The sequence below is a fragment of the Maniola hyperantus genome, chromosome 15 (genome assembly GCF_902806685.2).
Source record: "Maniola hyperantus chromosome 15, iAphHyp1.2, whole genome shotgun sequence".
Lineage (NCBI taxonomy): Eukaryota > Metazoa > Arthropoda > Insecta > Lepidoptera > Nymphalidae > Maniola > Maniola hyperantus.
In genome coordinates, this window is record NC_048550.1 from 930,961 (window position 1) to 958,113 (window position 27,153).

The window sequence follows — 27,153 nt, forward strand, 5'->3', positions numbered from 1 at the left end:
CAGTCAAGCGGGGTAACATTGCTATGATAATTAGGTACTAAAGCTTAATACTATAAACAAATTGATCAATAATTTATTTCTCAAAAAGTGGTAACAAATAACTTTATTCATTTATTTATTTTGCATTGTACATTATTGTATACTTTTGAAATTCAAATATAAACGCCCATGGCTTAACTTAGCCCAATTTAGGTTTTTAAAATTCACGTGGGAACTCTTTATTTTTCTATATATGCACATATATACGCACAGCTTGTCTACTAGACAGATCGGGCTGAAATTTGGCCTGCAAATAGCTAACGTAGACATCCGCTAAGAAAGGATTTTTGAAAATTCAACCCTTAAGGGGGTAAAATAGGGGTTTGAAATGTGTATGGTCCACGCCGATGAAGTCGCGTTTATAATATTAGTATGGATTTTTGACTTCCTTTATAGTAAGATCTAAAACTAGACGATTTGTGTGTCTGATCTGACATAAATCTGTCTCATTTTAACGCATAAGTCTAAATAAAATCCAAATACGCTATATATATGTTTCAGTTGTAGTACTTTAGAATACTGGAAGTAGCATAAGGGGGAAAATTAAAATACACATCATCAATGGAATCACTGCGAGTTTATTAAATTTTATGTTTTCATTACATCCAACTGTTATATTTCCCATTATAATTCAAAATGCAGATTTCGTACAAAACAGAAAGGACCATTTAGTACAACCCAATAAAAGAATTATTTGTGGTTGTCAGATTCAAAGATACTTAGAGTACTAGGTTTTCCGACTTTGATATGTTCTGACTACGCAGCCCGTTTGATTCCTTAATCACATTTATCAACAACATCAAAACAAGTAAAGACACCCCCATTCAATGAACAAAGAAATAGTAAAAAATTGGTACTTTGAATAGGTAACTAACTGCTTTTCAATAAGAATTTGATAATAAAGGTAAAAAAATTGTTTTAGAAAATCGGATTTCATAGTTTTTTAATGCGTTAGCGAAAAATCCCTTCATCGATACCAAATTGTTTGAAATAACGTTATATATTATTTATTTATTACGTTATAAGCACTCCAGAAAAATCAGTTACTCTTTTTTATAGTAAGTCATGAACAACAAAGTTACCCCATTTAGCACCCGTTTGTATCATAGGTATAATATTGTTTATGAACAAGCAATTCCTAAACGAATGCCATGTAATCAATTTTGAAGTTGGCGCTAAAATTTGATAGTTATCAACAAAGTCGAAAAGAATGTTTTTCTGAATCAATTTTGTGTTTTAAAACAAAACTGTGCGATTTCTGTTTGAAATGACTAAATTAAATAAATCCTCAATTTCTTTTCATTATAAAAACAAACTGAATGGGCAAAATTTGTTTTCCTATTCATAACATATTTACCAAAAAAACACAAACCGAATAACATTTAAAAGGGGTAAGTACCGATCTATGTTAATAACTTAATAATAAAAATTGTGTTCTTTTCTTGGGATTATTTTTAAGTAGGTAAGTACCACAATAATATTTGTTTGGTTCTCAATGTAACAATATTTTACAATTTAAGTGTCCATTGAATAATCTCATTTCATTAAGGTTGGCCTAACATTGGCTGCTATACACGAACGTGAATAACTGGAGCAATTAGATGGACGCTTGAGCTTCTAAAAATTATGTTTTTTGGTCGCTTCAGCAACTTAGCTCAAGTGATAGTACCCAAGGTGTGGCCAGCCTGACTCCACTCTCATACAATCTACAACAAGTACTTTAAGTGTCTTGACTGAAGATGTTCAGCTTACAACAATTTCAAGAGGATCCCTAACTCTGTATGGGGCCGCTTACTTCGGTCCCACATCTATTACCTTATCGAGTGATACACAATACTATGAAACATTTTTGTACATCCCGCTCCCTCCCAACTTTCCGAACATGAAAAGTATAACAAAACTCACTAACTAAAGGTATTTAAAAACATATTCGTCCTCTTTGATCAACGATGGCAAACTATAACTTTTACAATAGTAACACAATATTTAGGCATATTGAACGGCCGTAAATGCCACATACGCTCCATTGCAGCGTGTGCTCAGTAAAAAATAAAATAAATTAATAAAATGTGTATATCTCCACAAAGAATCCAGGGTAAGCATTACTTAAGACAAGAAACTCTTAAAAAAAGAAAAGTTGATACTAATAAAAACGCAGATCGTGCATTACATTAAATTACGAAAAAAGATAATCTAAACCTAAATCGTGTCAGCAAAAATATAGTGCAGTTAAAATTAGAATTGCCACTTAATTAACATTGACATATAAATTGATTTTCTTAAAAAAATATTTCTGTTTATAAAATGTGTCACCCAAGCATAACAAGTAACAGTTGTGCAATTCTGATAAAAACTCGACCAGAGCGTCTACATAACAATGCACTTTCCACCATAGTATACATAGGGTAGAAAATATTAAATTAAGTCAATAAGATTCAATAATGAATATTCATCTTAATAAATACTAATAGCCTTCACATTATAAGGCGTAAACGAAAAAGAAAAAAAGATTGCGCCCAAGCCGAATTTTCAGCGCAATTACACTCCTGCCTTACCATTATTTCTGTAGATAAAAGTTATATCTAGCAATATATGTCATAAGTGGGTATATTGTAAATACTTTTTATATAGTTACTGCAAAGACGGGTTATCAACGATCATTGCTCGACGGGGAGGCGTAGAATGAACTACTAATATAATACTTCTTATTTTTTATATAAAAGACATAAGTGCACTTTGAATTACGGAACTATGATTGTAACTATAGGTAGTTAAAGGGATCAGCAGATTATGTTGGAGATTGGTGACTTTGGTGTTTAGCACCCGATTTACTTCCTTATATTTACATTTATAAATCTTTAAATATTATAAAGTCCTTCTATCAGTAAAAAACCGCTAAGTTAGGAACAGTTTTGCAAATGTAAAAGAAGACAAAGCATTGAGTTTTTATGTTGGATTCTAATATTATGATGTTAATGTAGCCAATAGTGTAAAATTAGAATGACTGATTCAGAAAAGGTGTTTTGCCTACCTAATGAATAATGTCCATTTTCTAGTCTGCTAATAATCTGCTATTGATCGCGTTACTTATTGATAAGATATATGTGTAAAATTACTGAGGTACTATGGCAGATTGGGAACTATTGCTATAACTGTATTATAATAATTATATTAAAGTGGAAGATACTGTATATTTAAAGCTATTGACTTAAGAATATAACGACTTAACTGTAAATGTTCACTTTCATTCGACTACAGATAGAAACACCAACGACTTATTTATCGAGTCAAAAACAACAACGAACAACTCCGTGATTTGACTAAGATCACTGCTTGTTCTCGAAAAATCTGTATAAAAATAACTAGAATAAAAAGTATTGTCCAAAGAAAACAAGTTACCCAGTCGATGGCATAACTTTAGGTTAGATCGTCCAAGCATAACTTCGAACTATAAGTCGATGCGAATGTATCTTAGGCTAGATTTTAGATGGTGTCGATTTATTCTCAATAAACGGCTTTCGCGTCCCCGGTCGAGCAAATCTAAAATTATTTTAAATAATTAACTATTGTGTTCTGGTGGAATCGGCGATTTAATTTTCGGGAACGTCTCCCCAAAATTAAATCACAGATCGATAAACTATTGCATTTTAAATATGGATATGGATAACAAAAATAATGTATGTATGGAAATAACTATGTAACAACTGTTATAGTTTAGTTTTACAATATCTATAATTATTGTATTTATAAATATAAATAATCACGTTTATTGACTCGTCCTGTTTAAAGTAAACCCAAGACTCTCTAGTGTAGATCTACTTGTACGTTTATGCTTCTTCCGCCTTGTGTAATATGCATATCTGTTATTATCTAAATATAATATGTATATTATATAATATACACAGACAATTTATAAAGAAAAGGTTTTGAGGTACACGTCTGTATAAATACTGAGAAAGATAAAAATCTTGCAAATATTATCCTGGTCATGTAGTTACCAGAAACATGTTTGTATGTATGTCTTTGGTTAATTAGTTGAAGTGTTTAAACGTTTTCACATTATGTGATTAGGTACATAATATATTCATCTGATTGAGTCGATCGAAGCATATATCCAACATCTTTGCAAATGTAAAAAAATATGTGCTCCGACATAAATTGGCGACTAGTATATTCGGATAAAGAATCGAATAATGTCTAAACGCAATATAAATGAAATCTTGCAACTACATAGGTAATAGTAGGTAGGTATATCTATTTGTTAATTATGTGTAGCTTATAGCAAATTGAGCAATAATATCTGCACGAATACTATCGGATTTCATAAATGTTTCAAGTAGTTTTACACAGAGAGCTTTTTGGCTATATTAAGAATAAAAATTAAAAGATTTATCAAAGATAATACTTAATATTATTGGAGGTAATACTTAGATTTAAAAAGCAAGATTGTTTTGTGAATCCGATTTGTGAACCATGTTAATTTTATGTTTACCGTATATTGTAAATTCCGTCTTAAATTACGTGATAATGTATTTACAATAAGCCGATACTAATTTTCTTATGGCTACTGATTGTTGTAAAAAATCTGAATACATTTTTGTTTTTTGATAAGTTTTGATCATGCCGAACATTGATGATTTGTATCAAGAATTCTATTGGCAGTTATCATTGGACAAGTTTTGCAAACAAAGTAAAACTGTCTAAATTACAGTATGAAAACAGAAAATGCAGTTGAAGTTGCGACATTACAATAAATTCAGCATCTCTAAAAGAAATTAGTGCTAGCATATACGCATGCCAGTATTTTTAAATTAACAGGTCTTCAACGGCAGATTTCGTTTACATATTGTCATTTACTCGTAGTATCTTATAATATTTACTTATTGTAGGCTATTGTAATAGTTGTACTGTTACGAAGGCATCCCGTTGTTGATTATTTTGTGCATTACCTACCTTAGTAACACAGTCTGTTTATTAAACGTATTTCATTAGTAAACTTAAAATAAATTATCTGGCTATGAAGCGAAATGAATTAAACGTACAGTTAGTTAAATCAAGACAGTGAAATAATTTATAAAAAAGTTTTCTCACTTAATAATCTTACTATTTAGAAATGCAGTATTTTGGTATACATTGCAAAAATAATAAATGTTTTTTCTTGTTTCGCTGTAACATTCTGTTAATTTTAATGGGATTCTTTTAGAAATTTTACCGCTGCGATTACATTCTAACACTTTTTGCCGACACTTCCAAACTTAACGCGAAAGACCCTTATGCCTAATAACAATCACCAACGGCTGTCTCCGAAATGATGTAGTCCGCAGCTGTCTACTGAGATCAAAAATTTAGAATTACAAAATATTTTTACGAATAAAATTGGTGGGAAAACAATCCAAACTTTTATTTTAACAAAGCAGTCAACAACAAGCTTTCAAACGGCCGAACCAATGAAATAAGTAATTGCACAGCGAAAACAATAAAGGCAAACACTAATAAAAACATTATAGAAAGACTAAGTCCTAAGTTTCACTATTAATAAATCCATTAGTAGAATATATATAAAAATCCTTTCCATTAATGATTTTATCTATTTACTATTTAGTTAATAATATCACGAGGCTTTATTCCCAAATGATGCCACGATCCTTCAATTATGTATTAATCGCTAATTTATAACATATTTACAATTCAAACTACCCGCTTGCTTTTTTTCTTCTAAGCTCCCTAAGGTGATACTATGACGATTCTTATTTCCGAACCGAATTCGTGTCTTACTTTCGGAATTTACAGCCAGTTTCTTTAATTAACATTCAAATAAAAATTAATATATAAAAAACAAAATATGTGAGGTATTACAAACATGGAGGTACGCGCGTTGTTACCGGGGATAACCACGTTTAAAAGCAAAAAATGCTCCAAAACTCAGAAGAAAATAATTTGTTTTACAAATTAATTTAAGCTGAATATAAAAACTTACAATATATTTGGAATTATACCAAATAACCATTAAAACTCATATCACAAAGCAAGAATATGTAACATTCCGAAAAATAAAATAAAAACCTACTTGAATATACCTAAGCTTAACATTGGAAAAATAAATGCGAAATTAATTAATTAATTTAAAATAAATTGCATAAACAAAAACAGCGCGGCTAATTTTGCATTGATTTCGTGTTCGTATTTTGAACTGTTTTAACGTACGATATGAATTTATAATATATTTTATTTAAAATTACATAATATATTTTTCAATGATTTTGATAAGATATGGCACAGTTCAATTTAATCAATAATCATTTTTCAGAATGTTTTTATTCTACTCGAAATAAATGCATATTGGCAGAAATTATCCCCATTTTATTTTCTTTGGCTTGTGAAATATCACTGCGTAGAAATACTTTCATTTCTGTATCTTTATTCTTTTATAGATATATGTGATATGTAGGGTTTTATACTTATATGTGTAAATGCAGATTCGCTATTATATCAAAATGAATTCGTCGATTTCACCCTGAAAAGATATGTACGTCGCAATTTTAGCCAAATGCGGTTCCCAAGCAATTTCCTACAATATAAATAATATATTTTTACATCTGCAGCCATCTTATGGTCGATCTTAAGACTTTTAAGAATTTTGAGAATATAATAATAATCTAATAAATTTTCAATAACGAGACGTCCGCTACGTTGGTCGACATTTAAATAAGAAACCACTATACACTCATAGAGAGAAATCCGAAAATGGATACAGATTAAATATAATTATGTTAGTGAATACCTAATAACTACGTTAATTTATACAGACGAAACGATTTTTGTCTCACGATTTGAAATCATGCACGTATACGATCGTCGAACAGGGAACTGCTTTTCGAAGACCCGCACATTTCGACTCTCCTGCGCCTCATCGCCTACATCTCCCTCCCTGTAACCCTGTATTCGAGGTCAGCCCCGTAGCATTTCCTCTAGCTCCTACCGTCTCGATTCGTTCGCCAGCTATCTGCACATTCTATGTCAGTTCGGAATATCCTTCAAACCTTAAAATCGCACGAAGACGAACGAAGGCACGGCTACTTATACATTGATCAAAAAATGTTATTATTTGAAGCCAAAACGCACGTAGAATACATATATTGTTCAATAAGACGTTAACACCTTTGTACTTTCGAAATCAGATTCTCAGAAGTCTTTTATTTTAATCAACATTAACATTTTTTTCTCTCTTTTATCTAAAAATTTTGGTAATTAACTCCTAAATAATCTGTATTTAAATTTAGATTTGGCGATCCGAAAAAGTTTTATTAAAAAATATTTTCTTTATTTTAATATTTACTGTTTAAAATTTGTACGTTTCTCTTTGTACAGTTACCGAATCTAATTTGACACTAGACATTTATCGAAAAGTGATTTAAAAAAATGTAATCTCTTTAGAATACAGTTGGCATTATTTTGGCAGTACTAGACATATTAATACTTTAGTATTGCTCTGAATTACATTGTCGTATTGAACACTGTTTGACCATTTCTACTAAACAACTCTTGTAACCTTCGTAGTGTAGTCACGAAGCGAAGTCCGATCCTCGAAGCGTAACACTAAACGACTTCTATAAGTCGCGTGCGACAATACTGTTCATTTTTAAAACTAACGTCAATATTTTACTACCATTATAATACACAATTAACCATTAGAAATGCGGCAGAGTCCTGCATCGTTTTGGCATCGTCCGTATATTGCACATGTCCGCTCCCTACCGCGTGGCGGAGGGCGCGCGTCGACCGGTTCACGCCATGGTCTGCGGTCATTGCAGGCCCGGCGGCAGCTGCGGCGCGTGCTCGCCCAGCTCGAACAGGTGGTGCGGCGCGGGCTGCAGCGCGCTGTGCAGCGCCGACGTCTTGAGCAGCCGCTTGAGCATGCCGCTGGAGCCGCGGTGCTGCAGGCTCTTGTGCGTCGTCAGCGAGTTCTTGGTGCGGTACCTCCGGTGGCAGAACTCACACACGTACAGCGTGTCCGACTGCTCGTGCTTGTCTTGGAAGTGTCGTTTCAGGGAGTAGTAGCAGGAGAACGTCCGGCGGCAGTACGGACATTCTTGCGGCTCGTTGATTCCGCCGGCCGTGGGCGGGGGCATACGGAGGGGCGGTACAGCTGCAACGGAAAAGGTTTGTGTATAGCTCGACGGCGACCCGCTCGTGAAGCTCGTACTCATTCGTTAGTTGCCAGTACTCGATACAGCTCATGAAAGTAAGTCCGATGCAGATTTAGAATGGTTAGGGTAGGCTCTTATGATACGTATAAGTCTGAATGTATGAGGTTATCAAAAAATAATTATAATACTAATAATATGCACTGTACACATTGACTAACTACACATCACGAGTTTTATATATTATTTAAAATTTTAGGAAATTCTCTCAACCACATTGACACAGAAACACGTGATAACAAAAATGATAGAAGCATGCTCCAAGCAACACAACAACGTCAAAACTGCGAAACCCGTAGGGAGGGGGCCTTTGGCTCGGGAGGTTCAATAATAAATTTTAAAAAATAAAAAATAAACGAAAACAAAAGTAACGTAACGGAAAGATAAAAAGGACCCTTAAACCTAATTAATCTATCGAAAGTGAGTTTTGTTAATGATTCATTAGCGGTCAGTTAACCCTAGATTGCTGTCTATAAACAGATTCTAACCTTTGTGAGTGGTGTTAAGTACGGCTGTAGGATGATTGGCCTCGTGAAGGTTCTCTTTGCTAGATGAATTCTGCCGCACGCCGCGCCAACTCCGTCCAAGTAGTCACTAAAAAAACCGGATTTGATCCGTATCCCCGGGCCTGGACTTGTGGTAGGTGTATATGTGGGTCATGAGCGAGTTCCTCGAGCAGTACACTCGTTCGCAAATCGTGCACTTGTACTCCTCTTGTCTCTCCGCGTGCTTGTCAGCGATGTGCCGTTTCAAAGACGCCTTTGAGCACAGTACTTTCGCGCATAGCGTGCAGGAGAATAATTTTTTACCTGAAAACAAATTGAAAAAACAAAACAAATATGGGGTTGGTCCCCGAACCCGGTAAAATAAAATAACACCTAGCTGTTATTTGTTCTAAATTGTGAATTTCATTTTAAAAATAAAAACATTGGAAAAACAAGGAGTGAAAAAGTGATTGAAAATATTGATAAAATAAACAGTAAAATTAAGAAAAAAATAAATATAAATGATTGCGAAGCTACAGTGGCCAATGAAGTGTTAGAACAAACACATGCAGGTGGCGGGAAGTAAAGTGTTCGTAACGGAAACAGAGACAAGCGGCTCAACGCAAGGAACGAGTGCACTACAACTCATCACTACACGTGGAAGCTGTGAACCACAAACTTGCGTACCGGTGTGAGGTCTTCAATAAAACTAACGGCAGTCATTTTGTATATTTGTTTTTATTAAAAACGCCATTATCATCAATATTAGGATTTATGAAGTTCGGTTTAACGATTACAATTACATTTTATGAGTAGTTATGTCAAGGTTTAAAAGTAAGGAGAAAATAACTATTTGTAATATAATAAGTGATTTGAAATTATTTTAATAATAATAATTATTTAAGTCATAAAACTATCGAGTCGTGCAGCCCATTAATCAGGCGGTGGTCTTCAAATATTGTCTTTTCGCCAATTTCTTCTAATAGCGTTTAAATGGAAGACGAACATAAAGTAACAATTTTTGGCACCATAACATTGTGCAGTGTAATGGGCTGCATTACATAGATGCCAATTATCAACAAAAACACTAAGATCCAAGGACAGTATATTAATAATTTAAGAAGAAAAAAATAAAATTTCAATACAATAACCAATAAATTAATTTAGATTCCTTATAAAATAAGTAAAAATGCCAACAAGAAGTATAAGAACACATCGAATAAGGTCGCCACGCCTGAACGTGCGGTAAGAAAAAAATACCTTAACACGTTAGAAAGATAAAAAACTTAAACAGGTCACAGAAACAGTCTTAAACTTGCTAAGATCCTAACTAATGTAGTTTTGACAGGGATGTGTTCTGCTTCTTAGAACACGGTGTAGTATCGCCCTTAAAAACCCATAGACCACATGATCTCCTGAGATCCCCAAAACTTAGCTACTACGATAATACAAGCTAAAAAACAAAGATCCTCGAATCACAAGAAATTTTGAATTAATACCGAACCGAAACGAATCACGCTTCTGACTTATTTTTTTTATAAAAATTATCAATTTTAGTAAATAATTGTACATTTTACTCTAGAGAATATGCCTAATAGTGTACAATTGAAATGCGTACTTAGTCTAATCAGTCTATAGCGTTTATTAATTTTGGCATAATTTTGAATAATTTGTCCTAAATAAAATTCACAAGATCTTTAGTCTAGTACTACGTCGACATAGCCAAATTAACTGCCTCTTTCAGCAGCACATCCCTGTAGTCGTAAATTAAACATGTAGATGCTATTACCGCTATGAATTCAGATAAATCTTATATCTATAGTCAACTAACTTAATTCCCAAACCCAAATTAACAATAAAAACTATTACTAAATTACTACACAAAAACAACAATCCTACGTCTTACGTTCAGAAGTTTGCAATTTGGTTGCAAAATAAAACTTAACATTTTTTACTTTTTCACCGTGCACGGAATGTTGCGAAATTTTAAAACAATTTAGTTTCCATTTTTGACTATCCCATTTTCCCCCTAATATTTTACTAGCACGAACATCGTTCCAATTTAGCACCAAATCTCTAGTCTTCCAATTATTTAAAAGTATCGTAATAAAGCTTATTAAATAACTAAACAAATCGTAATGGCTAAGCGTTTATGCAATAGTAATAACAACGTAACCTTATAACGTATAGTATTAAAATTTACTTTAGGAAGCCTCTCATACTTGTTATTTAAAATAGCGACACCTCAAAGGTGCTGAGTGTTCCGAACACTACTCCTAAAATTTAGAAGTTTACGCAAAATATGTCTTTCCAAATCGAAAACAATAATTATGTAAAGCAGGCACTAATATAATTACTTAATGTGTATAATGTTACAATAAATTATATGTTTACATTTACACTTAGATAAGATTTCCTTATTGCTATTAAAATGAAATATAACATTGATTTAGCGATCCAACGCTGAAAATAGTGATGTTTATTGAACTAGAAAAAGTACATTGACGTTAAATTATAAGAATTGTGTACAACGTGTATGTCTAGATCCAGATAAAAGTTTGCCGATTGTTAAATGTAATTCTAGCACATTTATTGCCTACGACTTAAAGAAGCTGACACAAAAATTCAGACAACAAAGTACACTAACAGGAACCCAGTCATACCCAAAACGGACTATAATGAGTACAAAATGAGTCCTCACGCGCCATTTCAACTTTATGTGTCAACTGTCATGTCAAAAGTACGATTTCAGTCCTTATTTTAAAGGTGAACCGTACTTTTGACATGAGAGTTGACACACAGAGTTAAAATGGCGCGTGAGAACTCGTTTTGTACGGACTAAACACCAAATTGACAGAGCTAAGACTCGCATTGGGCCTTTTCAAAGTGCTTACGAAAAAATATAGCTTGGAGCTTTAGTCATGACACTTTAGTTTAAAGTTTTGAGTACAACTGTATTGGTTCCACTTTTTACTCACGAGATTACGTCTATATAATCGATAGTTTATAGGTGACTAGCTAATGCCCGGCATAAGTTGCAATGCAACTCGCGTGTTACGTTAAATGTACTGTCTCAGAAAACTTCACGCAACTTCAAGAACAAAAGTTTAAACTCAATCTAATGAATGATACGCTAACGCATAGGTAACGACAGACAGACGAATAAATATTAATTTTTATATAATATAAAGTTTTGCCTTTTTAGCCAGCTTTGTTTCTGTCGCTTGTATAGTCGCACTCGTGATGACTTTAACTATGTTGACAAAATGTTGACATCAATATCTACACTGAAACTGTCTATTATACACTGATATGGTTATTTAGGAAATCACACGTTCATAAACAGCTGCTCTGAATCTAGACCGCAATACAAAAACCGTCTAAAAACTTGTCGCCTATATATAAACAAAAAAAAAATAGTTTTATGACTACGCAATTATGGCAAGCAGAAAAATTTCATTATTAAAAAATTCACACTGTTGAAATTTAGGAACATTAACACTGAGAATTATTAAGATTTAATAGTAATTACCTATTAAGTATTTAATTTTATCAATAATGTGTTGTTTGATTAGTTTACTCCAACGTAATAATAACCCTAACTCAGTATAAAATGAATATAATAATTATTAAAGTTTAAAATGATAAAAAAACATGTCGAAAAGAAATGAATAACAACAAAATAATAAGAAACGAACACAAGGTAGTGATAAAACTTACGATTGAAAACTAAAATCTGACTAAACTAAAAAAATATATTATAGCCATAATATTGATTCGCTTAAATGGCACCTTGCGATTCACTTAATGCTTGTGCATTGACAAAATAACGCGAAAATAATCGAAAAAAGTAAAAGAGAGTGAAACAAACAGTCGACTAGATAGAATAACAGTAATATAAAAGTAAAATGTAGTCGACTCTTAGAGTAAGTGATGTGAAATAGTAGTTGGTTTGTGATGCCGTGTCTATTGTAGTTGTCCTGTTCGGTGGTTGTGTAACGAAACCTGTGGTATTGTATTGTACTGTACGGTGTGGTGACTGGTGACGTGCGTCTGCGGGTGGCTGGTAATTAAATGTCGGTTCTATTGGTGCTACGTGTTCTCTTTCAGTCTTACAGTCAATGAACAAAAACACCTAAATAAAATAATAAATTTGAAAAGCCTCATTAGCCAATTATATATTTGTGTATATAATTTTATTTATTTTTAAATAGATTTTTAGTAATCTCGTATAAATATCTAAGTGTGAGATCATGAAGGTAAAAGTACAGAATAAATAAAATTGCAAAACGCCGAAAAATGAACACAACGTTGAAAACAATATGCCTCTTTTGTTACTTACAACGAACACTGTTCCTTTTATAAATTTAAGCCTAATATATAAATTTACAGCACCAAGATTTTCCTCTTTTTTCTCAAAATATTAATTTTTCTCTTCGCCTTATTGTCACACATTTAACAATAGTGTAAAATTCAGGAATCCTCATACCGCAGTATTGCACTCGGCGGGCGTACGATCGATTCTCTAAAAAATTCGTCCGAAAGTCGCCCTCCCTAGGACTGGAATGTTAACTTTCCATAACGTCGAATTAAACTTTAAACGGAGTCGGCGCCGCGACCGACCCACGAGATCGCCTCCACAAGTTCGAAGATAAACATTTAAAAGAGAAATGTAAATAAAATAAATCGCGACACTAACATGTCAATAATCTCTGCGAGATAAAAAATATAAATCATCTACTATACGATAGAAAAAAAGGAGTCGCCAGGGCTCGTCGGTGGAGCGCCGCGCCTAGACGTTGAACTGATCCTTGAACTTGTAGAAGTCGATGGCGTGTGTCTGGTGCGCGGGCTTGGCGTCGGGCGCGGGCAGCGGCGGCAGCGCCGGCGGCGCCTGCGGCAGGCCGCGCTGGCGCCGGTGGTAGATGCTCTTGTGGTTGTTGAGCGAGTTGAGCGTGCGGAACACCTTGTGGCACAGGCCGCAGCGCGCCGAGTGCAGCGGCTGCAGGTGCTGCTGCTCCGTGTGCCGCTTGAGCGTGAGCCGCGTGGACAGCAGCTTGCCGCACACCTCGCATCGGTGACCCGCCCCCAAGGGGCCCACTGCGCCACACATAACAACCAACATTAGCGCATTAGTCAAGGACCCGCACGCGCGGGGCATACCAACACCACAGCGACCGCTCGGATCCAACGGGTCCCATTTAAACGGAACCAATTGGCACAATTCAGTGCCGCCAAAAATTTTTCACGGGTGGCAATTTAGCGAACCTGGTTTGTAGAGGCAATTCAAACGTGATTCGATTATGAAAATTTGACTAATGCGCTTTTTTGTAAAAAGGAGCGTTGGTGGTTATGCGTGTACCGATCACAGATGTCCCAATTGGTTCCAGAAAGGCGAGTGTAAGCGTACCGCCGTGGTGGCCGCGAGGCGACGACGGCTCACGCTTACACGCAAGCGTACATTTTAGTAACGATAGTTATAGATACATAATATATAGAGTCTGGCGATGCGCATGCAAGTACACGTAAAACTATGCTATGTACAAATGTTAGGAACATATCGCGTTACATTTTTATTTAAACTTAACAGAGGTCTACGGGCAAGACTATGGCTATGTTTTAGGTGGTTGGGATGGCAGCTTAGATTCCTCGAATGGCAACGTGTATGGCCGCGGGCGGGGCAGCGCCGCGCGTCAGTTGACGGGGTAGAAGGGGCCCTGGCCGGCGGAGGGCGGTTGCTGCTTGCGGTGGTAGATGGACTTGTGGTTTCGCAAGCTATTGAGGCTGGAGTATACCCGTCGGCAAATGTTACACACGGGCTCCCTGGACGGTCGCATGTGAACGTTTTGGATATGCCGTTTGAGGCGCGTCAGGGACGACAAGCTCTTGTTACAGGGCTCGCATCGGTACTCTTCCTGGGGGGTGCGGGCGCCACCTGGTCACAACACAAGCAGTTAGCCCCATCGAAGCTTCCGAACGCACTTTTAATGCACTCACTATCGTAGCCTCTCGTTACTCTCAAGCACCGCCACCCCCCTTTACTGATGATAGCCATCCGACGCGGCGATATAGGCAATGCCAAGCGGTATTAGTAACGCAAATATCTGTTTCCTAACCCGACCTACGGCTTAGTTAAGCTCAGCGATGATTGTGTGATGAATAAATCGGCTGTTTTCATAACAACTTGTGGGACGCGGTATCGGCGAGTGCAGTTTCAAATTTCTCGAACAAAAGCGTTAGTAGTCTTCAATGAAATATCTTTTTTTTAAATAAACTGACATTGCGTAATCGTTACTTAAATTCCATTGTCCAATGTTGTGTCCCCGCGGTACGATTCCCAAGACAATAAAGATTAAGGGTAATTCGAGAATGTTTTTAGAAACACGAATGATTCATGGGATCTGTTATTTTGTGAATGAAAATAATATTCGATCGGATTTGTTCCATATTTAGGTATTCTTGATATTTTCGGGAGCTATCATCGCAATTTTCTTCAGTTTTCATTTAACCGGCACGCTTTTTTATTTAATTAAGCCAATTGAACATTATGTTTAGTGCGTTTTAATATCTAAGAAAGAGGAACTAAATGAAATTTATTGAAATGAAATGGAAATAGTCGAATATTAAAAGAATTGAAGGAGTCGAAAAAAAATAACTAAAGTAGGAGCGACGGGACAAGGGATTTTCCTAGCGTAAGTTATCAAGACACATCTAGAAAACAAGCTAGCAATTCTCTGGTATAGAATACATTAAACTAGAGTAACAATACAGTAACATGCACGCCACGTTGCGTTTTGGTTCAATGATCAGTTCTCATTTCCACAGAGCGGTCAAGTCTGACAAATGAAAAAGATTCTACGCACGAGAGTCCATCGAACCATAACACAAAAGCTAACATTAATATTGAATACAAAACACAGAGCACATAATGAAGATATATAATATATATAAATATAGGTTAGGAGTAGATATATTAGAATACATATAATACAATATATTATTATGTCACGTGATAATTGCCTCATACATTTTGTAAAAAATATAAAACCTAATAATGATATATAAACCTAATAATGACAGAGCAGAGAGGAAGCGGTGATGGTGGCATACGACAGACAGTGCATTAAAATATCGTTTGTTTCAATATATGTAGGTATGCATAAAATAAACTTGTTGCTAGACAAGCCGCGACTCACCTTGAGATGTGCTCGCCATTCCATCTGGAGCCAGCGGACTCTGCAGACCTGCAAGTAGCGTATGGCTCTTATTCATTTGTCGATAGAACCAACTGCCTATTTTATTTTCTTGTGCTTTAAATTAATACATCTTTAAGTACTTTAACTACGGTATAAAATACTTAGAATCTACTGCCACCATGTTAAATGCATTTAGTTTCGGGTTCATTAACATTTAGTATTGAACCTAAGTCAGAGAAGTTGATGTATCATTTCTTTTTCGCCTAAGGTAGGTACCTAATTAGTAATAGTATAAACGATGAGATTTGAATTCACTCCAATTATTAATCGAACTGCATTGCAACCTACGAAATAAAATTTATTTTTAACTAAACAGTAGGACATTCTAAATAAAAACAAAAAATATATCACAAAAAAACACGTCACAAAAAGCAATTACCGGCCAATGTGTGATCAGTGAGTGCTGTCATGCTATAGTTGTAGTTGTGCTGTGATGTCGCGAAGAGCTTGGTGTCGGCGGGTGATATGAACGGTGAAGGTGGCAGCTGCGGTGGCGGCGTGCGGTCGTCTGCTTCGGCGGAGCTCGCGCGGGAAGGTGGCCCGCATCCCTGAGGCAATCATAATGTAGGCATTAAACTATGAAACTGATGAAGTTTTACTCTATGGCCAGAATTCAGACTTGATTTGAGGTTCGCTCCAACAATGCGTGGGTCTGCAATTACACTAATACATGGGGCATAATATTGTAAATTTTTTTTTTTTTTTTTTTTTTTTTTAATAGATATAGCGAGCAAGCGAGCAGGCGGGTCACCTGATGTTAAGTGATTACCGCCGCCCATGAACATTTGCAGCACCAGAGGAGCCGCCGATGCGTTGCCGGCCTTTTAGGAATTTGTTGGTCCGCCCCTTGAATAACCCCATGTTATAATCTAGTGGGAACACCGCCGATGGGAGTTGGTTCCACAGTTTGCACGTGCGTGGAAAGAAGGATCTGGCGCAGCGGACGGTCGAAGTGCACCAGACACCCAGATGGTGAGGGTGAAATTGAATTTTGAAAAGAGCAACCGCCGAGTTTCTTGCTGAATTTTCTCTGTAGGAAGAGCCTTGCGAACTAGTGGTAGATTCACTTGACGATTGAAAAAATCTTTCCATTTTTAAAACGATTTTTAAGTAATAAGTAGGTACTAAGTTTTCTTATAAGTTTCTATTAAGTAATACTAAGTTTTCAAATAAGTCGAAATGGGAGACCGTTATAAATGGATGAGAACAAACTCGTCAACTATAAAGCGGCAATCTAACTTTGTAATAACGTTTCTTTTATCTCCAAATTATTATTATCTTTAGACTAACAAATGTAGCTCTGTGTGACAGATACCTAATGATAATGAAGTTCTGAAGACGACCTAGTATTACTTACTGAGTTTTAATAAAACGGAGTTACACCCAATTTATTATTGCCATTTCTAGGGTACTATACCTAAGTTCTTCCACAAAATAAGAAACACTAGAAAAAAACCAACAGCATTTTGTTAACATAATAATTTACTTGAGTCGTCTCTAATTTTATTGAATTTCATTGCAAAGAGCTAGCCCTTGTTCTTTGTTTAGTATCAGACTAAAACGTTGCGGTTTATAACCATTCATTGCGAGTAGGTCACAAAAGTCCCGGAGCGCTAATAATATGATATCACCGTAGACAGTCATCATCATCAACTACCGATAGACGTCCACTGCTGGACATAGGTCTTTTGTAGGGACTTCCACACGCCACAGTCTTTCGCCGTCTGAATCCAGCGGCTCCCTGCGACTCGCTTGATGCCGTCCGTCTACCTAATATGGGGTCTTTCAGTGCTACGCTTTCCGGTGCGAGGTCACCATTCCAGCACCTTTTGACCCCAACGTCTATCGGTTTTTCGAACTATGTGCCCTGCCCATTGCCACTTCAATTTCGCCACTCGCTATGTCGGTTACTCTGGTTCTCCTACGGTTCACCTCATTTCTGATTTGATCGCGTAGAGTAACTCCAAGCACAACTCTCTCCATCGCTCGCTGAGCTTTCTCATGAGGCATTTAATTACCGACCCTGTCTCGGATCCGTAGACGGTAGATATTACTAATAATTATTAACTATAGGTAGCTATATTACAAGGCAAGTGAGTTATTTGACTCTTACACAATTCCGGGTACACGTTCTAGTTAGAAGCCGTCTCTAATACTCGGTAAATCTCAATGTCATGCCATACGTACCAATGAAGTAGGTACCAACTTATGGTTATGTTTCATTGCTTTGTTACTCTACTTGTAATTTTTGTTGTTTTCTTAAATTCGTGACACCTGCATCAATCATTATTACAATATTGATTGTTGTGATTGGCAGAATTTATGCGATTCTTGTTGCAACAATGCATTGTAGCCAATAGTGAGCAAGCAACAACCAATCAGAGGTGATTGCGATCGGGCCATTGTAGCTGTCATTCTACCGCGATCGAGCAGCTGAATCGACGAAATGTCAAATATTAGGCTATGGTGACATAAAATCATAGAAAAATAGGGCTACATTAGGGCTACCTGCGTCACATGTACTAACATTGGACGCCTGTAAGTGACTTTTTATTAGAAATTAGCTAATACCCGCGACTTTGTCCACGTGGACTACACAAATTTCAAACCCCTTTTTTAATACCCCCTTAAGAGTTGAATTTTCAAAAATCCTTTCTTAGCGGATGTCTACGTCATAATAGCTATCTGCATTCGAAATTTAGCCCGATCCGTCCAGTAATTGGACCTGTGCATTATTGATATATCAATCGGTCAGTCAGCTTTTCCTTTTTAAATATATTTAGGTTCCCTAACTGTCGTGAACTGTGGCACAGATCTGTGGAAAAATATGGATGACTTTTACCAACTCACAAGTGGTCTATGATGGGAATGTGGCGGCGTGTCATCCGTGCTCCTGTCGATGTCAGGATTGGACTGGCAGATCATGTCCAGAGGCTCGTTCTTGACTTCGTCCATCAGCCGCGGAGATGGCGATGAGCTGGAATTCGAGATGCCATTCCCGTTCCCTTGTTCGTGCGCGCGCGTGTTGTTCATCATAGAGTGGTTCTTTGTTGAGAAGTCGTGGATTTGCGGCTGATCGTTGTTGTTGTCGTGACGGACGCGTTTGATGACGTCGGGCGAGTTATCCGCTGAGCGGGACATCCGGCGTGGCGGAAGAGGGATGCGGCGCATGATTGAGGGTGGGTGGAGGAGCGCTTCCTCGAGCTTCTCTGTGTAGCTTGGCGTGTGGGGAGCGTGAGGGGTGTGTGCGGGGTGGGGGGGTGTGTGAGGGGATGATGCTGCTGCGGCAGCTGCGCGTGCGATGCTTTGCACTAACGGCTGTAAACAAAAACGCTGGGTTAGAAACAGTGGCGTGCACAGTGTTTGAAGCCAGGGTAGGCATTAGTTAGGTAGGAACCTGTTTACTGGCAGGTCATAATGAAAAATATGCATTGAGCTATTACAACTGGGGTAAGCAGTGCATTTATGCCTCTATGACCTGCACGCCACTGGTTAGAAAGATGATATTATGTCACCAACATTAATAGAAACCGAACATCAAAGCGTTTTAGCGTTACAGTAAAATCAACCTTAACAGCCTTTTTTAAAAGCTCAAGTGCGTTTGTTAATCTCGAGCCAGCGCTACAATTTAAAACGGTAGTGCTGAATTTTTGTTTTGAAATTAAGGACCTATTCTTTTGAATCATTATCATCATCATGATCAACCCATCGCCGGCTCAGTACAGAGCACGGGTCTCCTCCTTTGAATGATAATATTTAAATCTCGTGCTCGATAAGTTCATGATTAGTCCAAAATGTTGAATTAATTCAAATTGATTTATTCTAAATGTAACTAAGTACCTACATAATTGATTCGGTGTGATTTTTTTAAACTTTAAAGAATATGCACCGTAAATTAAAACACGTAAAAATAATTTACATTGGCATACCTACCTAGTACTAAAATATGGTCTTTTTATCTAAATTTTAATGTGGTTTAGTATGTCTAGACGAAGTTATCTATTAATGTAATGTAGTCACATGGAAATTTCATGTTTTACCATATTTTGATTAAACCAACCTCTAATATATACCTAACTATGAGTAGAGTTGTATTAAAATCAGGAATAGTAGGTTTTAGTGAAATGCCTACAACCAATAATTTTTGATAATGACATTTAGAAAATATTGACGATAAGTACTCCATATTATGGAATGGATTGTAAGTTCATTTAGACATACTCGTAGCTTGGTACAGAATAAAACTAGAATTTCAAGATATTCTACTAAATAGCCTATTATGGTTTTTGTAGGTAGGTAGGTATATTCCAATTTCCGTCATCTGATAAATTGTGTTTACGTTTCGCTTATAGCTAACATTCATACAGTAGCTACGCGGCAGAAAGTAATGTACATTGACATTTCGTCTTTGTAGAGCCTTGTCTCTGTCACTCATACCTACATGACGTTCTGTCGGTCTCAATGACAGGAACAACGCTCTACAAATCTGCTATCTCCTTTTAAATGTCGATGTACAATACTTTCGGCTGCGTACTGTACGAGGGTCGAGACGAGGATCAAAAAGCAGACGCGCAATCAGTCGAAGACATTACCGTGACGTGAGGGTAGATTTGTAAATGCACGGATACATGTCTGTTGCTAGAGAAGAGAGTGCCGGGAGTGCCCTGACAATTCGACAGTTGGGTTCATCATCATTTCCGCCTGTTGACGTCCATTGCTGAACATCTTCCCAATACCCAGTCTTCGAACTTCCTCATTTCCAATTCATTTCATTTTTCACAGCTATTCCCATTTTCCCGCCGTCCTCTTTATATCGTCCGTCTATATTGCTGGAGGACTAAACTAAAGATAATATCACATTGATGTCATACCCCCTGAGCGTCGTCATTCTGTGTGAGGCCGGAGACTCGGAGCACCTCCGCGGTCTTGAGGAAGGAGGACAGGCTCCGCTGGTGCACGTTGACCTCGCCGTGGTAGATGAACTCCACCAACGCGTTGAGGTCCGTGAACGCCACGTCCTGGAGTACTATCACCGGGTGTTTGCATGGTGTTGACTGTGAAAGAACACCATGTTAACATATCGAACATCCTGTGTAGAAACTAGAAACCGATAAGGGGTATCCAGGGTGTAAAAAAAACTGCCATATACCCCTATCGAATGTCAATATTATGTGTATAATATTATTAATTACTAGATGATGCCCGTGACTTCATCCGCGTGGATTTAGGTTTTTTAAAATCCCGTGGGAACTCTTTGATTTTTCGGGATCAAAAATAGCCTTTGACCTGCCCTGAGATGCAAGCTATCTATGTACCACATTGAAACCGATTAAACAGATGGGCCGAAGCTAGCAGACAGACAGGCAGACACACTTTCGCATTTATAATAGAGCCTCGATAGCTCAACGGTTAAAGGAGCGGACTGAAAACCGAAAGGTGGCCGGTTCGAATCCCACCCGTTGCACTATTGTCGTACCTACTCCTAGCACAAGCTTTACGCTTAGTTGGAGGGGAAAGGGGAATATTAGTCAGCAATTAACTTGGCTAATATTCTTTAAAAAAAATAAAAAAAAATCTTAGTATGGATGGATATGGAAGTATGGATATGGATTATACCTAGATCTTAATTTTTAAACTATTAAACATTTTAACCTTAAGTTAAATGAACCACGTGTAAATAAATAGAAAACTTGTCTAAGTAAGTACAATATAGACTGCAGGTCCGTATACGACAAAAATGCTAATCATGACTAATTGGTCTGCAATTTCTATTATCACTGAATGCATAATAATGAACTAGGTAGTTACTACATTTTGACGTTTACTTAAGCCTTATTTACACTATTAAGTTGTCAAGTAATTAACTAAATTTTAACTTAATTTTAAGTAGCGTTTTCACGCTAAACTTAAAATTAAGTTTTTACGCATCCATACAAGTAATTTAGTAAAGCTCTCAAGTTCATTCCGAGATGAACAGCGAAATGCGTGAAAAAATAAACTCTGATAATTCTTTATGTTCTCAGGGAAGCCACAGAAAATATTAACATTAATTTAATTAATTAATTAAATTAAAAGTTTTACCTTTTATCCTATCTATTTTAAGTATATTTATCTATTTTGACCTGCCCAAACGTGCTGTAGTCACCGGTGGGAATTGCGCGCGGGGCTACTTAACCGAAAAATGGACAAAATTCTATTCTATTTGTTTACTTGTACACTAAATTTTGACTTGCAACTTATAACTAAATTCACTGTTTACATGCATTATGTCACTTAAAAGTAAGTTAAAATATAGTTAACTACTTAACAACTCAATGCGTGTAAATTAGGCTTTAGTAGTTAGTACGTCTACTTAAGTTAAATGCGTTACTCCATGCATATTTTCACCGCTTGAAAACAAGTCAGGTTGGCCGAGTGGTCTAAGGCGCCAGATTTAAGCTCTGGTTCCCGAGAGGGAGCGTGGGTTCGAACCCCACACCTGACAAATTGTTTTGCTTTTTATTTTTTATTACTATTTTTTAAAGTTCCGTAGTACACAAGGAAACCTTATCTTTTCGCCATGTCTGTCTGGTGTATAAATTTTAAATGTGTCAACTGTAATGTCAAAAGTACGATTTTAGTCCTTGATTTATGGGTAAATCGTACTTTTGACATGACAATTAACTCAAATGAATGCATAATATTATGTCCATCTATCTGTCCGACCGTCCATGATTTAGCTACTAGAAAACTGTTATTTGGCATGAGTATAAAACACGGTTGAAGCAATTTTTTCATTGAACTACTTACTCCATGGCAAAAGATTTGTGAGCGTAAAGTTAGCAATTCATTTATTGGCGTTTTTATAATAAGCTTCCAGAAGACAATATATTGGAGATGTCTCTCTACAAGTTCAAAGTTTACATAAAACTAAACTTATTGAAAAATACTTACAATGCAAAGGAATATTTTAAACGATAAGAAAGCTTAGGAATGAGTTGTTCAACAGCTTTGATAGTTCTGATAAGTTTAGTGGATAATAAAAAGAATACCTGGCTGAGTTTGTTGTGGGCTCTTCTCAGACATGAGCGCTTTTGGAACCCTGGTAGCTTTAATTAATTATCATCAATTGACAGTCAAAACGTGTACAATATGGTATCCAATTTGAATACAATGCGTAAAATTTAACTCCTCACACGCCATTTTAACTTTTTGTGTCAAATTTCAAAAGTACGATTTTAGTTCTATATAATTTTAAAGATGAACCGTACTTTTAACATGACAGTTGAGAGATAGAGTATAGAGTTCTCAGAACAAGGACTAAGAAGTAGCGCTATTGTGACACTGTTAGAGCGAGATAGCTAAATGCATTAAAGCTCTTATTAGAACGTGACAAAATGATTATGTTTTGTCCTTATCACCGTGGCCACTTTTTTTGTTTGCCAAAATTTATTTGTACGTGAGTATTTGGCAAACAACGTGAAGTGTAGAAGGAACAAGTAAGAAAATCTGCTTGAGCGAGAGGGACTGAGTGGACTAGTTGAAAATGTGGACATATCTGTGATAGAGCTAAAATGGCGCGTGAAGAGTCATTTTTTACTGACTAAAAATGATTTGACTTTGACTTTGTGGAAATGGTCAATTTGTCAACTTCGAGATTTTTATAATATGAATCACTTTAAATTTTGCAATGATTTTACGCTGACTATGTCGTTCGATTGTTTTGAAACGGAAATTGTTATAATGAATGAATTTGCTTTGAAGATGTAGTAACAATTAACATACATTAGTCATACTCTCTGAGAAAATATTTGAGCTAAATAGAAGGTAATATTTAAATACCTATTGCAAATATTATGTCCTAAATAGCTTAATTTCTTCAGATACAAGTTAGCCCTTGATTGCAATCTCCCGGGACCTCCCACTAATAAGACCACAGTTCTTACTACTGCGCCAAAGACGTGGTCTCCTCTTAGAATGAGAAGGGGGTTGACTTTTGGCCATAGTCTAACTACGACGCTGCTGGCCAAGTGCGGATTGGCAGACTTCACACACCTCTGAGAACATTATGAACTTTCAGTATGCATGTTTCCCCACGATGTTTTCCTTCACCGTTAAAGCATGTGATATTTAATTGCTTAAAAGTTAAAACACACCTAACTGCGAAAAGTTAGAGATGCATGCCCGAACCTCTGACCTTCGAATAGGAGGCACACGTCTTAACCACTTGGCTAGCACCGCTTTTCTTAATCAAATATAGTTCAATAGAATAGGTACCTACTTAAGTACTTTTGTCTGCGGAGGAACTTCGAGTACTTCGGTCACATCGCAAGAAAAGACGCCAGCAATATTGAAAAACTCATGGTCACTGGGAAGATCGAAGGAAAGAGACCCCGCGGACGTAGCCCGAGACGTTGGTCAGACCAAATAAAAGAGGCGGTCGACACACCTATCTGCGATGCAATCCACGCGGCGAGAAACAGAGGAAAATGGAAAAACATCGTAGCGAAGATTATATCAAGGGGGAGCCACGATCCTCAAAATTGAGGGAGCGACGCAGGAATAAGAAGTACTTTTAGTAGTTCCCGGAAGTAAGGGCTGCAGGACGACCCTACTGTGTGCTTTCAAACTATTCCCGTCATAGGCCAGGGTGACTGCTCTGAGCAGTTTACCAGATTCTCAATTCGCCAGATTCGCAACTCACCAGATTTTCAACTCACCAGAATTTATACAATCAAACAGAAAATCCGTATCACTATAGGCGGAAACAACTTATCGGACGAATATGGTTTAGTAAAATAGGTACTTACTTTTAGTAGTTCCCGGAAGTAAGGGCTACAGGCCGACAGGACCACCCTGTGTGCTTTCAAACTCTTCCCATCACAGGCCAGGGTGACGTCGACGAAGTCCTCGTCATCGCGAAGGTTCTCGAACGCGCTGGTGATGCTGCTCTGGTAGTTGTTCCACCTCAGGCAGAAGTGTTGTGTGTCCACCATTTTGTTTTGTTTCGTTTCCCGCCAGTTATCGAGTCATGGGTGTCTTATCTGTGGACGACAAAGATGAGTTAGGTTTCATGGAAATATGAAAAGTTTGATTTTTTATAACATTTCCGATGCGAGGTCGCCATTACAGCACCTTGGGACCCCAACGTCTATCGGTTTTTCGAAATATGTGCCCTGCCCATTGCCACTTCAGCTTCGCAACCCGCTGACTACGACTCTGACTCGGATTCTCCTACGGATTTCCTAATTTTTTTTGATCACAGATAAACTGCAAGCCTGTCACTAAGTGACTGAGCTTTTTATATATGAGGTCCATAGTTAAAAGTTTTGCAAGCACTTTTAACTATGGGCCTGGGGTGCTTTTAATTCATAGACAGCAAAGAAAAAGTGACTCGTACTGGGAGCAGACCCGTGCTCTGTAGTGAGCCGGCGTTGGGTTGATCATGATGAAAGGAAAGGAAAAGTTACATTACAAACAGCTTTAAATAGAAACTTGCATTGGCGATAGCATAAATAATAATTGTGCAAAAAAATAGCACAAATGTGCAATAATTCACATCACATAATGTAATAAACAATTGATATCTGCGTGTCTTATTATCAAGTGACCCGTTTTTATAATCATTGTTTTTAATTATTGTGTAACTTGCAGATCTAGTAGTCATGCGTGATAGCTTTTTGATAACTTTTAATTTTTCATAATTCTGTGCCCATAATGTAGGTAGGTGCAGTACGCGGCCGAAAGTAATGCACATCGACATTTAGGAGATAGCAGATTTGTAGAGCACTGTCTCGGGCGTTGAGACTGACAAAACGCCATACCTATGGGTATGAGTGACAGAGACAACTCTACAAAGCCGAAACGTCATTCTAAAGGCCGATGTATATTACTTTCGTTCGGCCGCGTACGGTGTAGGAACGTTTCGCTGCAACACCGGAGCATCCTCAGAAGATGTAGGATTGATGCAAAACTTAATAAAAATAAAGATTAATAAAAATAAAAATTATTTATCTTGGATAGGTATCATGGACTCTAAATATAAAGTTCAACGCCTGCTTCTATCCAACATCAGCAACTATTCTTTCAATAGTGCTTATTCGATCTCAAAGCTAAAGTAAACTAGCTATCCCGAAGATGGAATTTTTGCAAATCCTTTTCTTCTTCTGGGGTCTGCGTTATACAGAAAAACTAGAAGCTCAAGTTTCTAGATCTGTTGTTTGAGCTATAGATACATGGTTATTATGAATTATGACAGTCAGTCCAGCGTTGGCAGACCCCCAGTAGACATTGTGGCCAAACGAGTCGATACGAACCTCTAGATTCAGACGGCGCAAAAGTCCAGCAGAGCATGTTTATCGATTGACGACAACGATTTATATAGAACTAGATGATGCCCGCGACTTCGTCTGCGTGGATTTAGGTTTTTGAAAATCCCGTGGGAACTCTTTAATTTTCCGGGATAAAAAGTAGCCTGTGTCCTTCTCCGGGATGCAAGCTATCTCTGTACCAAATTTCGTCAAAATCGGTTGAACGGTTGAGCCGGGAAAAGCTAGCAGACAGACAGACAGACACACTTTCGCATTTATAATATTAGTATGGATGACAGGTCTTAAAATAATTCAATTTAGAGATTTTGTGCATCAAAATTGATACCATTTTCTGGGCAGTGTCAGAAAAGCTGTTAAAAGTTTAGCTGCATTATCACCTACTGTTTGGTGTGATTGCAGTCAAACGCAAGACTATGTAGTTAAGGAAAGTTAAGAAAAAAGAAAGAACGTGAAAAAGCGTACCTAATCGCAAGATTTGATTCAAGATTAAGTATAAAAACCACAAAGAATCGCTTCTATGTGTAATAAGCAGGTAGGCTCTGCTAGGTTTATATAAACTCTTACGAGAATGAATACCTATAAGATTTTAAAATAACCTTTCACAATAATAACTCGTAAACAATTTAATACTTTTCAAGTTCGCTTATAAACAAACATAATATTTTTTCGCTGTTATACAAACTATACAAAGGAGTAAAAACATCGCAATAGGTAGGTCTCCCTGAACTTTACAACTTTTTGCCCTTTATTACTCGTTGTTAACTTCTGATTAACTCGGAAACCATAGAATGAAACAAAACAATACTTCGCTTACCTAAAAATGGCGGAAAAATGGCTGGAAAGATATTGTTCGGTTTGG

The 27,153-nt window shown here is 36.8% G+C and overlaps 2 protein-coding genes and 1 non-coding gene across 5 annotated transcripts in view; 1 reads left to right on the forward strand and 2 right to left on the reverse strand.

Moving 5' to 3' along the window:
* Window positions 1-3,480: 3,480 nt before the first annotated feature.
* On the reverse strand, window positions 3,481-8,862 carry LOC117988992 (broad-complex core protein-like). The gene is made up of 2 exons (XM_034976291.2): window positions 8,732-8,862; window positions 3,481-8,185 (listed from the first exon to the last, which is right to left on the reverse strand). Exon 2 carries the CDS (start codon window positions 8,166-8,168, stop codon window positions 7,842-7,844), a length of 327 nt encoding a protein of 108 aa, XP_034832182.1. The 5' UTR covers window positions 8,169-8,185; window positions 8,732-8,862; the 3' UTR covers window positions 3,481-7,841.
* Window positions 8,262-27,153, reverse strand: part of br (broad-complex core protein) — a 52,105-nt gene continuing 33,213 nt past the window's right edge. Inside the window, exons 3-8 of one of the 3 annotated variants that reach the window (XM_069503513.1) lie at window positions 24,774-25,007; window positions 20,856-21,038; window positions 18,835-19,302; window positions 16,364-16,532; window positions 15,925-15,972; window positions 8,262-9,052 (exon numbers count right to left, since the gene is read on the reverse strand). In XM_069503513.1, coding sequence (XP_069359614.1) covers window positions 8,838-9,052; window positions 15,925-15,972; window positions 16,364-16,532; window positions 18,835-19,302; window positions 20,856-21,038; window positions 24,774-24,959 — 1,269 coding nt within the window. In that variant the 5' untranslated portion in view covers window positions 24,960-25,007 and the 3' untranslated portion in view covers window positions 8,262-8,837. Of the gene's footprint in view, window positions 9,053-9,447; window positions 13,829-13,929; window positions 14,664-15,924; window positions 15,973-16,363; window positions 16,533-18,834; window positions 19,303-20,855; window positions 21,039-24,773; window positions 25,008-27,153 lie in introns of those variants that run through there. The other 2 variants (XM_034976192.2, XM_069503512.1) reach the window with 2 other exon arrangements.
* Window positions 22,385-22,468, forward strand: TRNAL-UAA (transfer RNA leucine (anticodon UAA)). Its single transcript has one exon. It is a non-coding gene; the product is annotated as a tRNA-Leu (tRNA).